The 16,733-nt window shown below is 36.0% G+C and overlaps 2 protein-coding genes across 3 annotated transcripts in view; one reads left to right on the top strand and one right to left on the bottom strand.

Annotated features, from left to right (window-relative positions):
* Window positions 1-11,857: 11,857 nt before the first annotated feature.
* Window positions 11,858-14,499, top strand: LOC311069163 (uncharacterized protein). 2 transcript variants are annotated; one of them, XR_014603485.1, is made up of 5 exons: window positions 11,858-12,695; window positions 13,189-13,283; window positions 13,454-13,575; window positions 14,124-14,224; window positions 14,306-14,499. XR_014603485.1 is itself a non-coding variant. In XM_084092160.1 (4 exons), exons 1-4 carry the CDS (start codon window positions 12,473-12,475, stop codon window positions 14,403-14,405), a joined length of 540 nt encoding a protein of 179 aa, XP_083948286.1. In that variant the 5' UTR covers window positions 11,863-12,472; the 3' UTR covers window positions 14,406-14,499. The 2 variants fall into 2 exon arrangements, 1 of the variants encoding a protein (XP_083948286.1); XM_084092160.1 differs by lacking the exon at window positions 14,124-14,224 and having other exon boundaries at window positions 11,863-12,695.
* Window positions 14,500-14,708: 209 nt separating this feature from the next.
* Window positions 14,709-16,733, bottom strand: part of lama2 (laminin, alpha 2) — a 208,220-nt gene continuing 206,195 nt past the window's right edge. Inside the window, exon 65 of the mRNA XM_084091619.1 lies at window positions 14,709-16,432. Coding sequence (XP_083947745.1) covers window positions 16,278-16,432 — 155 coding nt within the window. The 3' untranslated portion in view covers window positions 14,709-16,277. The remainder of the gene's footprint in view (window positions 16,433-16,733) is intronic.

The raw sequence follows: 16,733 nt of genomic DNA on the forward strand, positions 1-16,733 counted from the left end.
AAGTGTTAGACAGTATTCTAGGTTATTAATTGAGGAAGTTTTTTGTCCAATAATTAGAATCTCTGTTTTTTTAGAATTTAGTAGTAGGAAATTACTAGTCATCCAGTTTTTTATATCAGCTATGCATTCTGTTAATTTTGTGAATTGGTAAGCTTCGTCAGGGCGTGAAGAAATATAGAGCTGAGTATCATCAGCATAACAGTGAAAACTAATTCCATGCTTCCTAATGATATCTCCCAAGGGTAGCATGTACAGAGTGAACAGCAACGGTCCTAGTACTGAGCCTTGTGGTACACCATACTGAACTTGTGATCGATAAGACATCTCTTCATTTACTGCTACAAACTGAACACGGTCAGATAAGTATGATTTAAACCATGCTAATGCAATTCCACTAATGCCAACATCATTTTCGAGTCTATTTAAAAAAATGTTGTTGCCAATAGTATGAAATGCAGCACTAAGATCGAGTGACACTAATAGCGAGATACAACCACGATCGGATGATAAGAGCAAATCATTTGTAACTCTAATGAGAGCAGTCTCAGTACTATGGTATGGTCTAAATCCTGACTGAAAATCCTCGCAGATACCATTTCTTTCTAAAAAGGAACATAGTTGTGAGGATACCGCCTTTTCTAGTATCTTTGACAGAAAAGATACTATCAGGATTTATCAGATACTAGACACGTGACATTCAAATGAAAGATTGGTATCAAAGAGCACACCCAGGTTCCTAACCAACGATGAAGACTCGACAGAGCAGCCATCAAGTGTTAGACAGTATTCTAGGTTATTAATTGAGGAAGTTTTTTGTCCAATAATTAGAATCTCTGTTTTTTTAGAATTTAGTAGTAGGAAATTACTAGTCATCCAGTTTTTTATATCAGCTATGCATTCTGTTAATTTTGTGAATTGGTAAGCTTCGTCAGGGCGTGAAGAAATATAGAGCTGAGTATCATCAGCATAACAGTGAAAACTAATTCCATGCTTCCTAATGATATCTCCCAAGGGTAGCATGTACAGAGTGAACAGCAACGGTCCTAGTACTGAGCCTTGTGGTACACCATACTGAACTTGTGATCGATAAGACATCTCTTCATTTACTGCTACAAACTGATAACGGTCAGATAAGTATGATTTAAACCATGCTAATGCAATTCCACTAATGCCAACATCATTTTCGAGTCTATTTAAAAAAATGTTGTTGCCAATAGTATGAAATGCAGCACTAAGATCGAGTAACACTAATAGCGAGATACAACCATGACCGGATGATAAGAGCAAATCAAACGATTACATTACTTTAAATGAGACCACCCCGCAAGATTATTGTTATAAACATGAACCTCGTCTGAAAGGCAAAAGAGGAGGTGTTGCTGTAATTTATAGTAATATTTTTAGAATTACTAAGAAGTCTAGTTTCAAGTATAATTCTTTTGAAATGTTGGTGCTTAATATAGCAATATATAGTGTAAATGATAAATCACGTTTGAGATGTGTGCTGGCTACTGTATACAGGCCACCAGGGCACCATACAGACTTTATCAAAGAATTTGCTGACTTTCTATCAGAGTTACTACTGGCGTGAAGAAATATAGAGCTGAGTATCATCAGCATAACAGTGAAAACTAATTCCATGCTTCCTAATGATATCTCCCAAGGGTAGCATGTACAAAGTGAACAGCAACGGTCCTAGTACTGAGCCTTGTGGTACACCATACTGAACTTGTGATCGATAACACATCTCTTCATTTACTGCTACAAACTGATACGGTCAGATAAGTATGATTTAAACCATGCTAATGCAATTCCACTAATGCCAATATCATTTTCGAGTCTATTTAAAAAAATGTTGTTGCCAATAGCATGAAGGTAAAAAAATAAATAAAATATATATATATATATATATATATATATATATATATATATATTTATATAATAATAATAAACAATCACACATACAAAAAAAATAAAATAAAAAAATAATAATAATAATAATAAAACACACACATACAAAAAAAATAATAATAAAAAATAAAATATACATACACGCATAAAAAAAATATAATAATAATAATCACACATACAAAAAATAAAAATAAAAAATAAAATAAAATAAATAAATAAATAATAATAATAATAAAACATACACACATACAAAAAAAATAAAAATAATAAAAAATAAAATATACATACACACATACAAAAAAATAAAATAAAATAAAAAATATATAATAATAATAAACAATCACACATACAAAAAAAAATATAATAATAATAATAATAATAAAACATACACACATACAAAAAAAATAAAAATAATAAAAAATAAAATATACATACACACATACAAAAAAAAAAAAAAAAAAAAAACAAACACCCCAGTGTAGTGATGGGGACACTATACTGTCAAAGAGCACCGTCCTTCGGATGAGACGTTAAACCGAGGTCCTGACTCTCTGTGGTCATTAAAAATCCCAGGATGTCCTTCGAAAAAGAGTAGGGGTTTAACCCCGGCATCCTGGCCAAATTTGCCCCTTGGCCTCTGTCCATCATGGCCTCCTAATCATCCCCATATACTGATTGGCTTCATCACTGTCTCCCCAATTCCATTTTGTGAATTGGTTTTTCGTCAGGGCGTGAAGAAATATAGAGCTGAGTATCATCAGCATAACAGTGAAAACTAATTCCATGCTTCCTAATGATATCTCCCAAGGGTAGCATGTACAGAGTGAACAGCAACGGTCCTAGTACTGAGCCTTGTGGTACACCATACTGAACTTGTGATCGATAAGACATCTCTTCATTTACTGCTACAAACTGATATCGGTCAGATAAGTATGATTTAAACCATGCTAATGCAATTCCACTAATGCCAACATCATTTTCGAGTCTATTTAAAAAAATGTTGTTGCCAATAGTATGAAATGCAGCACTAAGATCGAGTAACACTAATAGCGAGATACAACCATGACCGGATGATAAGAGCAAATCAAACGATTACATTACTTTAAATGAGACCACCCCGCAAGATTATTGTTATAAACATGAACCTCGTCTGAAAGGCAAAAGAGGAGGTGTTGCTGTAATTTATAGTAATATTTTTAGAATTACTAAGAAGTCTAGTTTCAGGTATAATTCTTTTGAAGTGTTGGTGCTTAATATAGCAATATATAGTGTAAATGATAAATCACGTTTGAGATGTGTGCTGGCTACTGTATACAGGCCACCAGGGCACCATACAGACTTTATCAAAGAATTTGCTGACTTTCTATCAGAGTTACTACTGGCGTGAAGAAATATAGAGCTGAGTATCATCAGCATAACAGTGAAAACGAATTCCATGCTTCCTAATGATATCTCCCAAGGGTAGCATGTACAGAGTGAACAGCAACGGTCCTAGTACTGAGCCTTGTGGTACACCATACTGAACTTGTGATCGATAAGACATCTCTTCATTTACTGCTACAAACTGAAAACGGTCAGATAAGTATGATTTAAACCATGCTAATGCAATTCCAATAATGCCAATATCATTTTTGAGTCCATTTAAAAAAATGTTGTTGCCCCTATAATTATAATAATAATAATAAACAATCACACATACAAAAAAATAAATAAATAAAATAATAATAAAAAATAAATAAAATAATAATAATAATAATAAAACATACACACATACAAAAAAAATAAAAAAAAATAAAAAAATAAAAAAATAATAATAATAATAATAAAACATACACACATACAAAAAAATAAATAAAATAAATAAAATATACACACATACAAAAAAATAAAATAAAATAAAAAATATATAATAATAATAAACAATCACACATACAAAAAAAATAAATAAAAAATAATAATAATAATAATAAAACATACACACATACAAAAAAAAAGAAAAATAATAAAAAATAAAATATACATACACACATACAAAAAAAAAACAAAAAAACAAAAAAAAAAACACCCCAGTGTAGTGATGGGGACACTATACTGTCAAAGAGCACCGTCCTTCGGATGAGACGTTAAACCGAGGTCCTGACTCTCTGTGGTCATTAAAAATCCCAGGATGTCCTTCGAAAAAGAGTAGGGGTTTAACCCCGGCATCCTGGCCAAATTTGCCCCTTGGCCTCTGTCCATCATGGCCTCCTAATCATCCCCATATACTGATTGGCTTCATCACTGTCTCCCCAATTCCATTTTGTGAATTGGTTTTTCGTCAGGGCGTGAAGAAATATACAGCTGAGTATCATCAGCATAACAGTGAAAACTAATTCCATGCTTCCTAATGATATCTCCCAAGGGTAGCATGTACAGAGTGAACAGCAACGGTCCTAGTACTGAGCCTTGTGGTACACCATACTGAACTTGTGATCGATAAGACATCTCTTCATTTACTGCTACAAACTGATAACGGTCAGATAAGTATGATTTAAACCATGCTAATGCAATTCCACTAATGCCAACATCATTTTCGAGTCTATTTAAAAAAATGTTGTTGCCAATAGTATGAAATGCAGCACTAAGATCGAGTAACACTAATAGTGAGATACAACCACGATCGGATGATAAGAGCAAATCATTTGTAACTCTAATGAGAGCAGTCTCAGTACTATGGTATGGTCCAAATCCTGACTGAAAATCCTTGCAGATACCATTTCTTTCTAAAAATGAACATAGTTGTGAGGATACCACCTTTTCTAGTATCTTTGACAGAAAAGATACTATCAGGATTTATCAGAAACTAGACATGTGACTTTCAAATGAAAGATTGGTATCAAAGAGCACACCCAGGTTCCTAACCAACGATGAAGACTCGACAGAGCAGCCATCAAGTGTTAGACAGTATTCTAGGTTATTAATTGAGGACGTTTTTTGTCCAATAATTAGAATCTCTGTTTTTTTAGAATTTAGTAGTAGGAAATTACTAGTCATCCAGTTTTTTTATATCAGCTATGCATTCTGTTAATTTTGTGAATTGGTAAGCTTCGTCAGGGCGTGAAGAAATATAGAGCTGAGTATCATCAGCATAACAGTGAAAACTAATTCCATGCTTCCTAATGATATCTCCCAAGGGTAGCATGTACAGAGTGAACAGCAATGGTCCTAGTACTGAGCCTTGTGGTACACCATACTGAACTTGTGATCGATAACACATCTCTTCATTTACTGCTACAAACTGATAACGTTCAGATAAGTATGATTTAAACCATGCTAATGCAATTCCACTAATGCCAATATCATTTTCGAGTCTATTTAAAAAAATGTTGTTGCCAATAGCATGAAGGTAAAAAAAAAAAAAAAAATATATATATATATATATATATAATAATAATAAACAATCACACATACAAAAAAATAAATAAAAATAATAATAATAATAATAATAATAATAAAACATACACACATACAAAAAAAATAAATAATAAAAAATAAAATATACATACACACATAAAAAAATATAATAATAATAATCACACATACAAAAAAAAAAAAATAAAATAAAAAAATAAAAAAATAATAATAATAATAAAACACATACAAAAAAAAAAAAAAATACAAAATAAAATATACATACACACATACAAAAAAATTAAATAAAATAAAAAATATATAATAATAATAAACAATCACACATACAAAAAAAATAAATAAAATAAAATAATAATAATAAAACATACACACATACAAAAAAAAAGAAAAATAATAAAAAATAAAATATACATACACATAAAAAAAAAAAAAAAAAAAAAAACACCCCAGTGTAGTGATGGGGACACTATACTGTCAAAGAGCACCGTCCTTCGGATGAGACGTTAAACCGAGGTCCTGACTCTCTGTGGTCATTAAAAATCCCAGGATGTCCTTCGAAAAAGAGTAGGGGTTTAACCCCGGCATCCTGGCCAAATTTGCCCCTTGGCCTCTGTCCATCATGGCCTCCTAATCATCCCCATATACTGATTGGCTTCATCACTGTCTCCCCAATTCCATTTTGTGAATTGGTTTTTCGTCAGGGCGTGAAGAAATATAGAGCTGAGTATCATCAGCATAACAGTGAAAACTAATTCCATGCTTCCTAATGATATCTCCCAAGGGTAGCATGTACAGAGTGAACAGCAACGGTCCTAGTACTGAGCCTTGTGGTACACCATACTGAACTTGTGATCGATAAGACATCTCTTCATTTACTGCTACAAACTGATAACGGTCAGATAAGTATGATTTAAACCATGCTAGTGCAATTCCACTAATGCCAACATCATTTTCGAGTCTATTTAAAAAAATGTTGTTGCCAATAGTATGAAATGCAGCACTAAGATCGAGTAACACTAATAGCGAGATACAACCATGACCGGATGACAAGAGCAAATCAAACGATTACATTACTTTAAATGAGACCACCCCGCAAGATTATTGTTATAAACATGAACCTCGTCTGAAAGGCAAAAGAGGAGGTGTTGCTGTAATTTATAGTAATATTTTTAGAATTACTAAGAAGTCTAGTTTCAGGTATAATTCTTTTGAAGTGTTGGTGCTTAATATAGCAATATATAGTGTAAATGATAAATCACGTTTGAGATGTGTGCTGGCTACTGTATACAGGCCACCAGGGCACCATACAGACTTTATCAAAGAATTTGCTGACTTTCTATCAGAGTTACTACTGGCGTGAAGAAATATAGAGCTGAGTATCATCAGCATAACAGTGAAAACGAATTCCATGCTTCCTAATGATATCTCCCAAGGGTAGCATGTACAGAGTGAACAGCAACGGTCCTAGTACTGAGCCTTGTGGTACACCATACTGAACTTGTGATCGATAAGACATCTCTTCATTTACTGCTACAAACTGATAACGGTCAGATAAGTATGATTTAAACCATGCTAATGCAATTCCACTAATGCCAACATCATTTTCGAGTCTATTTAAAAAAATGTTGTTGCCAATAGTATGAAATGCAGCACTAAGATCGAGTAACACTAATAGCGAGATACAACCATGACCGGATGATAAGAGCAAATCAAACGATTACATTACTTTAAATGAGACCACCCCGCAAGATTATTGTTATAAACATGAACCTCGTCTGAAAGGCAAAAGAGGAGGCGTTGCTGTAATTTATAGTAATATTTTTAGAATTACTAAGAAGTCTAGTTTCAGGTATAATTCTTTTGAAGTGTTGGTGCTTAATATAGCAATATATAGTGTAAATGATAAATCACGTTTGAGATGTGTGCTGGCTACTGTATACAGGCCACCAGGGCTCCATACAGACTTTATCAAAGAATTTGCTGTCTTTCTATCAGAGTTACTACTGACGTGAAGAAATATAGAGCTGAGTATCATCAGCATAACAGTGAAAACTAATTCCATGCTTCCTAATGATATCTCCCAAGGGTAGCATGTACAGAGTGAACAGCAACGGTCCTAGTACTGAGCCTTGTGGTACACCATACTGAACTTGTGATCGATAACACATCTCTTCATTTACTGCTACAAACTGATAACGGTCAGATAAGTATGATTTAAACCATGCTAATGCAATTCCACTAATGCCAACATCATTTTCGAGTCTATTTAAAAAAATGTTGTTGCCAATAGCATGAAATTCAGCACTAAGATCGAGTAACACTAATAGCGAGATACAACCACGACCGGATGATAAGAGCAAATCATTTGTAACTCTAATGAGAGCAGTCTCAGTACTATGGTATGGTCTAAATCCTGACTGAAAATCCTCGCAGATACCATTTCTTTCTAAAAAGGAACATAGTTGTGAGGATACCGCCTTTTCTAGTATCTTTGACAGAAAAGATACTATCAGGATTTATCAGATACTAGACACTTGACTTTCAAATGAAAGATTGGTATCAAAGAGCACACCCAGGTTGCTAACCAACGATGAAGACTTGACAGAGCAGCCATCAAGTGTTAGACAGTATTCTATTAGTTAGACGTAATAACTGAGGAAGTTTTTTGTCCAATAATTAGAATCTTGGATGGAAGACTCCTGAGAAAACCAGGTTGCTGCTGGAAGAGGTGTTAATGAGGCCAGCAGGGGCTGCTCACCCTGTGGTCTGTGTGGGTCCTAACACCCCAGTGTAGTGATGGGGACACTATACTGTCAAAGAGCACCGTCCTTCGGATGAGACGTTAAACCGAGGTCCTGACTCTCTGTGGTCATTAAAAATCCCAGGATGTCCTTCGAAAAAGAGTAGGGGTTTAACCCCGGCATCCTGGCCAAATTTGCCCCTTGGCCTCTGTCCATCATGGCCTCCTAATCATCCCCATATACTGATTGGCTTCATCACTGTCTCCCCAATTCCATTTTGTGAATTGGTTTTTCGTCAGGGCGTGAAGAAAAATATGATACATTCAAACGCGATCATGATCCAAAATATGATACATTCAAACGCGATCACGATCCAAAATATGATACATTCAAACGCGATTGCGCTCAAATATAAAACATTATGGTTACCATATACATATCTACGTTTGAGCAGATATCCACAAACACAGTAACAGTAAACACGGGTCTAAATATTATAATATTCACCATATATCTAGCAACAGTTCAACTGCAATGTGAAATTTATGCAACAATAGCAAACTAATATGTAAGTATATAATTTCTTACCTTATCTTTCTTGTCTTCAAATCGGGTTCTTCTTCTTCTGATGTAAATCCAATGTAAGCTCAGGCACGTCTTTCAAACTCGACGACAAGTGAAGTGAAGTGTTTTGTTGTTGAGGTAATGAGCGCGATCGCGTTCCATGTGGAGATTTGCATGTGAATATCTTTTGCGCGAGTAGGCGTGGTAAATTAAAAAATAATTAGGAAGCGTTTGAGAAGCTGGACATCTTGTTGGTTTTATACAAATTACTTAAACAGAGAATATTTGTTTTCGTTTTGAATCCGATCATTTAAAAGTACACACTTAAATGTTTATAAAGGTGTATGGCTCATAAATGTGTGACAAGTATTCGCTGAGTTTTGTTTCAGTTTATAGACGTGCTCAAGAAAAAAAAGTTCACCGTGACGGAGAGGCAGAACGCACACCCTGTCTATTTTCTTTATTTTACAAAAGCACAATGTTTTGATTTGATTGTAAGTGGACACATACAAAAGTAGAAATATCACAGATTCTTTTTTTATATTTCTTTTTTCTGTATGACCATAAATGACGAAGAAATTTAAGTTTATAGTGCTACAATGTGGAGAAAATCCAGCAAAACGTGCCCGCGCGTTTGTCGACCTCAGAGGGTTAACCCCGGCATCCTGGCCAAATTTGCCCCTTGGCCTCTGTCCATCATGGCCTCCTAATCATCCCCATATACTGATTGGCTTCATCACTGTCTCCCCAATTCCATTTTGTGAATTGGTTTTTCGTCAGGGCGTGAAGAAATATAGAGCTGAGTATCATCAGCATAACAGTGAAAACTAATTCCATGCTTCCTAATGATATCTCCCAAGGGTAGCATGTACAGAGTGAACAGCAACGGTCCTAGTACTGAGCCTTGTGGTACACCATACTGAACTTGTGATCGATAAGACATCTCTTCATTTACTGCTACAAACTGAACACGGTCAGATAAGTATGATTTAAACCATGCTAATGCAATTCCACTAATGCCAACATCATTTTCGAGTCTATTTAAAAAAATGTTGTTGCCAATAGTATGAAATGCAGCACTAAGATCGAGTGACACTAATAGCGAGATACAACCACGATCGGATGATAAGAGCAAATCATTTGTAACTCTAATGAGAGCAGTCTCAGTACTATGGTATGGTCTAAATCCTGACTGAAAATCCTCGCAGATACCATTTCTTTCTAAAAAGGAACATAGTTGTGAGGATACCGCCTTTTCTAGTATCTTTGACAGAAAAGATACTATCAGGATTTATCAGATACTAGACACGTGACTTTCAAATGAAAGATTGGTATCAAAGAGCACACCCAGGTTCCTAACCAACGATGAAGACTCGACAGAGCAGCCATCAAGTGTTAGACAGTATTCTAGGTTATTAATTGAGGAAGTTTTTTGTCCAATAATTAGAATCTCTGTTTTTTTAGAATTTAGTAGTAGGAAATTACTAGTCATCCAGTTTTTTATATCAGCTATGCATTCTGTTAATTTTGTGAATTGGTAAGCTTCGTCAGGGCGTGAAGAAATATAGAGCTGAGTATCATCAGCATAACAGTGAAAACTAATTCCATGCTTCCTAATGATATCTCCCAAGGGTAGCATGTACAGAGTGAACAGCAACGGTCCTAGTACTGAGCCTTGTGGTACACCATACTGAACTTGTGATCGATAAGACATCTCTTCATTTACTGCTACAAACTGATAACGGTCAGATAAGTATGACTTAAACCATGCTAATGCAATTCCACTAATGCCAACATCATTTTCGAGTCTATTTAAAAAAATGTTGTTGCCAATAGTATGAAATGCAGCACTAAGATCGAGTAACACTAATAGCGAGATACAACCATGACCGGATGATAAGAGCAAATCAAACGATTACATTACTTTAAATGAGAACACCCCGCAAGATTATTGTTATAAACATGAACCTCGTCTGAAAGGCAAAAGAGGAGGTGTTGCTGTAATTTATAGTAATATTTTTAGAATTACTAAGAAGTCTAGTTTCAGGTATAATTCTTTTGAAATGTTGGTGCTTAATATAGCAATATATAGTGTAAATGATAAATCACGTTTGAGATGTGTGCTGGCTACTGTATACAGGCCACCAGGGCACCATACAGACTTTATCAAAGAATTTGCTGACTTTCTATCAGAGTTTACACTATATATTGCTATATTAAGCACCAACACTTCAAAAGAATTATACTTGAAACTAGACTTCTTAGTAATTCTAAAAAGATTACTATAAATTAGAGCAACACCTCCCCTTTTGCCTTTCAGACGAGGTTCATGTTTATAACAGTAATCTTGCGGGGTGGTCTCATTTAAGCGCAACTGAGCAACTGTGTCTAAAGTCAAGTCAAGTCAAGTTTATTTATATAGCGCTTTTCACAATACAGATTGTATCAAAGCAGCTTCACAGTATTAAATTAAAATAATACATCAATGCTTGTTTCTAGTTGAAAATGTCCACGTTTGGTAATGCTGATCAATAGTATTGTTGATTGATTAATTAAATTAAATATCCCAAATATCCCCAACTGAGCAAGCCAAAGGCAACAGTGGCAAGGAACCGAAAAACTCCATCAGGTGACCTAATGGAGAAAAAAAAACCTTGGGAGAACCCAGACTCAGTCGGGGGCCAGTTCTCCTCTGGCGTTTATGAATTAGAGGTTGGATTTAACTGTAAGATTAAAAGTATTATATGAATGCCTGGCTGAAAAGATGCGTCTTTAATCTAGTTTTAAACTGGGAGAGCGAGTCTGAGCAACGAACAGTATCAGGAAGACTATTCCAGAGTTTTGGAGCTAAATGTGAAAATGCTCTCCCTCCTTTGGTGGATCTGGATATCCTAGGTATGACCAGAAGCCTCGAATTTAGTGATCTTAAAGAGCACAATGGATTATAGGGCGATAGAAGATCCGTTAAATAGACTGGAGCTAAACCGTTTAGGGCTTTATAGGTCATTAGCAATACCTTGTAATTAATACGGAACTTTATAGGTAACCAATGTAGTGATGATAAAATTGGTGTTATATGATCATATTTTCTTGATCTAGTAAGAACTCTAGCGGCGGCATTTTGGACTAACTGTAGCTTGTTTATTGAGGATGCAGGACAACCGGCTAATAAAGCATTACAGTAATCTAGTCTCGAGGTCATGAATGCATGAACTAATTTTTCTGCATCAGAAAGTGATAGCATGTTACGTAGCTTAGCAATGTTTCTAAGGTGGAAAAAAAACTGAGATGATCTGAGATGTCATCGCTCTGCTGCAGAATTTCAACAGCATCAACATTGATTCCTTGTGATAATATTAGATCAAGAGTATGATTACAACAATGAGTAGGTCCTGACACGTGTTGTCTAACTCCAATAGAGTTAAGAATGTCTTTTAAATGCCAATCCCAATGCATCTTTTTCGTTATCTACATGTATATTAAAATCACCAACAATTAGGACATTGGATTCTCCCGCTTATATTTTTAGCGTGCCAGGCTACTGCTCGCACGTCGTGGAGCAAACGTAGGTGTTTTTGTTAATCCTGTCGACATTTAGTTGTGAATGGGGTCTCCCACACTGCTTGATCCACGCCCGGCATTTCTCCCCTTGGGTTTAACTGTTCAGGAAGGGAAAAAATTTGGATATCAGATTTGCACAATCCATACGCACAACGCTTCGGCATGTTTCCCTCGCTCGAAAGCTTGCCAGAACTCCCGCGCCTAGTTACAGTTGCTAAGCCACGATTGGCCTGTGGCGGTTTTCGGGTGTGGCTTAGCGAAGGGTCAATTAGGCTAATAAAGTAATGGATAGTTGGAGGATAGTGGCTCGGACCGACCCGGCCCGCGGGAGTCTCTGTGTGTTTCAGGTCGCTCCAGGATCAAGCAAACGCCGGATGCAGATTCTGCTCAACCTGAGTTGGTGTGTGTGCCAGGCCAGGTCTAGAAGATCTGGAGTCTCGGTGTGTCCCAGGTCCCTCCAGGATCAAGAGCTGCCGTCTGTGCCAGATCTCTACAGTTTTGATGACAGTGAGTCATTATTAATTTGGTTCATGTTATTTCTGCCATCTGTCATTTTCTAAGTTCTGTTCTTTTTGTTATTACTTTCGGTTATAAATATGATTTGACATTAACTGCTTTAAACTCTGAAGATGATATTTGTTGTACTATTTTCATCTTTAATTGTATTGATTAGTAGGTGCTGCTCTAATAGTTATTCACAGAGATGTTTCTAATAATTTGCTATTAATTTTTCTTCATTTTAGAAAAAGCTAAAAAAGGAAGAATGTAAATGGACATAAATACAGATATTAAATAGAAGATAATAACTGTGCTTGTAATCTCTCTAGTGTTCTTGGAAATTGGCTGAGCAGGAACATGAACTTAAATGCAAAACCTGCTAATTATTCATATGTGTCGATGTCAGCCTGTTTCCTGATTTTATTTGTAATCTCCACACTGGTTGGTCCCTCGCCTGATCTACACAGGTGTGTTCAGTCTCATGCTGTTGTGTGTTTTTCAGGATCCTTTGACTCTCTTTATGAAGTGGGAGAGAAACTGGCATCGGGATCCCATGGCATTGTCCATGAAGGAGTTCGAAAATCAGATGACAAACAAGTATGTTGCTCTTTCTGGATACACCAAACTTTTGCCTCGTTTCCTTCTGTCTTTCGAGTCCTGACATAAACATCAGTTTTAACAGTTTTGATCAAAACGTTTTTAAAAATATTGTAGATTATCATGTAAACACTATTGGGCCATATCAATAAACAAGAGTCATTTTACAGGGTGTGGGCCGCATCTGGGCCGGAGGAAATTGTTTGTGTCCGTTTTCAGTGTGTGGGCCAGTTTTGGGCCGAGGACCAGCAAGAACTGGGCCAGAATTGAAGCAAGGATATGAGGACCAGAGGTGGGACAGACAAATGTTGCTTTTTTTTTTGTTCAGTTCTCAGCTAATATGATGTACTGCAATATTAAATATATAATACTTCAATGTGTATATAATATAGTGTACTGACAGCTGCTTTGTACATTTAAATCAGGAACGGGCAACCCTTTTTTAGGTCTCCTTTTGAGGTGCAGAGTTTACCTCCAACCCTGATCAAGCACACCTACATCTTTTAACCAAAGTCTTCAGGTTTACTTATAGACAGTTATAGGCTGGTGGGTGTGATGCTGGAGCTGAATCTGCAGGACAGTGGACGCTGAGGGCCAGAGTAGCCCACCACTGCTTTAAATAACGCAGAACATAAGCTGACCTGATTCTCCATTAAACTACTGCATTTGAATTGTGTTTTTTGTTTTACTTTTAGACCAGGACTGGAGAACATCTGGCAATGCGATGTCAAGACTTCTTGTTCTGTTTGTTGAGAGAAAGCTCCACCACATCAGTGATCACATCTCCTTTTCAAGTGTACAAATACACCGTTTCAAACAGCATGTTTGTGTGTTTTGCAGGTCACGACCCCATCATGCCAAGGGGAAATGACGACAAGGTTCAGCGAGCTAACTCCGCCCACTGCATTGTGCCTTCCAGTTTGCCCATCTCAGTAAAAACTGTGAGTGATGTCACATAGCACAACAGGCTTTACGAGTGCACTAATGCACCGTTTCAAACAGCATGTTTGTGTGTTTTGCAGCGTTCCTCAGCCAGTCCAGCCTCCTCGTCCACCAGGTCACGACCCCACCATGCCAAGGGGAAATGGTCCTCGGCACATCTCCGCTGACTGCATCATCTAGGCCTTAGGATGGTTCCACAAAGCATTGACTGCACATACAACATGACTGACTTCAAACTAAAGATTTTACTTTACATAAAGACACTGCAAAAGAAACTGCATCTATTTGTGTCTCATTCGTTAATCCAGGATGGGCCTAAAAAAACTTTCAACTTTCTTTAAACTTACAGTTTGTTAAATATTAAAGACTATCTGCATGCTTTGAATGTAACGGATGGAGATGACCCAGAAATAAGAAATGTTGAAGTAACAGACAAGGTTGAGATTTTTATGGACGATCTTATAGTTGAACACCTCAACGCAGGGACAACGCAGGGTTTGGGTACTGTCTCAGATAACAAATTTACTTTTTCCCCAAATACTGATGCTTTGTGTAAGAGGGGCAGCAAAGATTGTTCTTGCTACGGCTTTCTGCCGATATTCATGAGGGTGTGCTGTTGTAATTTTGTGGTGATTCAGGGTTATTATAACATTTGGCCTCTTCAGATCCCAGAGAGGAATAGTGCAATAAAGAGTCTGAGTTAAGATGTCCAAATTAATGTCCAGGTTCTCCCATTAAGGTTTTATCCTTATTCAAATAGATCTAATAAACCCATATAAATAGAAATATCATATAAATAAAGATATTGGTTAGAAGGCTGGATTACTTTTGTTTGCTTTAGGTTTACATAAATAACTTAGCATAAATTGCTCAATATGATGATGATTTGGACACAATGAATGGAAACATATTAAGTGCCATCAGAGGGGATATTTCTTTATTTTGAAATACTGATCATTACACAGTAGATGCAAAAAACACACACTCTGAGACCTGACAGAGAAGAGTGTATGAGATCTCGACACAAGGTCCCTTCACGTGAGTGTGTGGTTCACGTCTGTCTGTTGATCTCTATGGCTATACGCAGCGCGCTCAGATGAAGTGATTCCTCAAGTGTAGTTTGATATTTTAGGCTACGTTCATAACGAGGTCACAGTGAAATCTGACGTTCAGTTTGATCTGGCCTACTTTCTTATCTTTCCTGGATTTGGGGCAACACTATGTTGCTGTCTGGGCCGTTTTTATATTTCTGACTTCTTTGTAGGACAAATTCATTGTGAAGAGGTTGCAATGTAACTACTAGTAACAAGTTTATGAAGATTGTTGATGATGTGCTGATGAATATGCCTGAGTGTTTTGTACATACACTTCAGTGTAGGAGTGTAGTTTATTGAGTTGCTGAACTCTTAATGTGTCGATTCCTCAAGTCATTCACTCTTCAACAGCTTTGCTCTTCAAGACTTTGGTAGTTGTGCTCTGGAGATGAAGTTCTTGATGTTTTACCACATCAGTATTTTTGTTTTAGTTCTTTAACACACAAATACACAAGTGTACTTTTATTACGAACTACAGCATAACAAGTTGGTAACACTTAACAATAAGGTTCCATTAGACAACTACATTAGTTATTAATTTCAACATTTACTAATACGTTATTAAATAGTTCATCTTAGCTCAGGTCCATTAAATAATATTAACAGATGCAGCTAACAATGAATAATTAAATTTTTATTAACTAACATGAACAAAGATTAATACATTATGTAACAAATGTATTGCTCATTGTAAGTTAATGTTAATGCATTAACTAAAGTTAACTAATGGGACCTTACTGTAAAGTAAAAAGTTCTCCAATGACATTAGACTGGTTTAGATCTGGTTTTGGTGGGTTTTCTATAGTCTTTGGTTTGTCCAGCTGTTTTTTTTGTTTTGTTTTTTAAATATTCCTTGTGTTATTTGGCTATTCAGTTAGTTCTGCGAATATTTCTGTTCTCAGAATTGTAGATTGTTGCTTGAACTGAACTGTGTGTGTGTGTGTGTGTGTGTCTGTGTTTAACTAGCAGGGCAGGTGAGCGGTTGAACCCCTTTGAGCTCCAGGACTTTGTTCATGTGAACCTCCAGAGTCTTCCCAGCTTTAGTGATCTTCACATTCCTCATGCAGCCTTTAAACGGTGTGTTTATGGTGAGCCCAAACTGCTTCAGACCCTCTGCAACAAACACACAAACACATCTCTCTCATTTATTCAATTATGTGAATGTTTCTGTCCACTCAGATGAATTAAACACCAGTTAAATGTATAAAAACTGAAACTTGTAATTGTCTGTTCCTAATTTTTAAGAGAAACTTCTGTATTTTGGGATTTTCCCACCAAACTCCTCCTCTATAATACATTGACAAAAAGAGTTAAAATTTCACTTTTCCTTAAGAGGCTTTAAAATCATATTTTCAATGCATTTGGTATTTGTAATTTGTTTTATAATAATGTTTAAATAAACAACTGCTGTTCC

This window comes from Abramis brama, assembly GCF_963993115.1.
Source record: "Abramis brama genome assembly, chromosome: 18".
NCBI classification, from domain to species: Eukaryota; Metazoa; Chordata; class Actinopteri; order Cypriniformes; family Leuciscidae; genus Abramis; species Abramis brama.

Coding starts and splice junctions, on each gene's coding strand:
- LOC311069163 (XM_084092160.1), top strand. CDS start 12,473: ATGGATAGTTGGAGGATAGTGGCTCGGACCGACCCGGCCCGCGGGAGT. Junction 12,696..13,188: donor TCTCTACAGTTTTGATGACA/GTGAGTCATTAT, acceptor TGTGTTTTTCAG/GATCCTTTGACTCTCTTTAT. Junction 13,576..14,305: donor CAAGGATATGAGGACCAGAG/GTGGGACAGACA, acceptor TGTGTTTTGCAG/CGTTCCTCAGCCAGTCCAGC.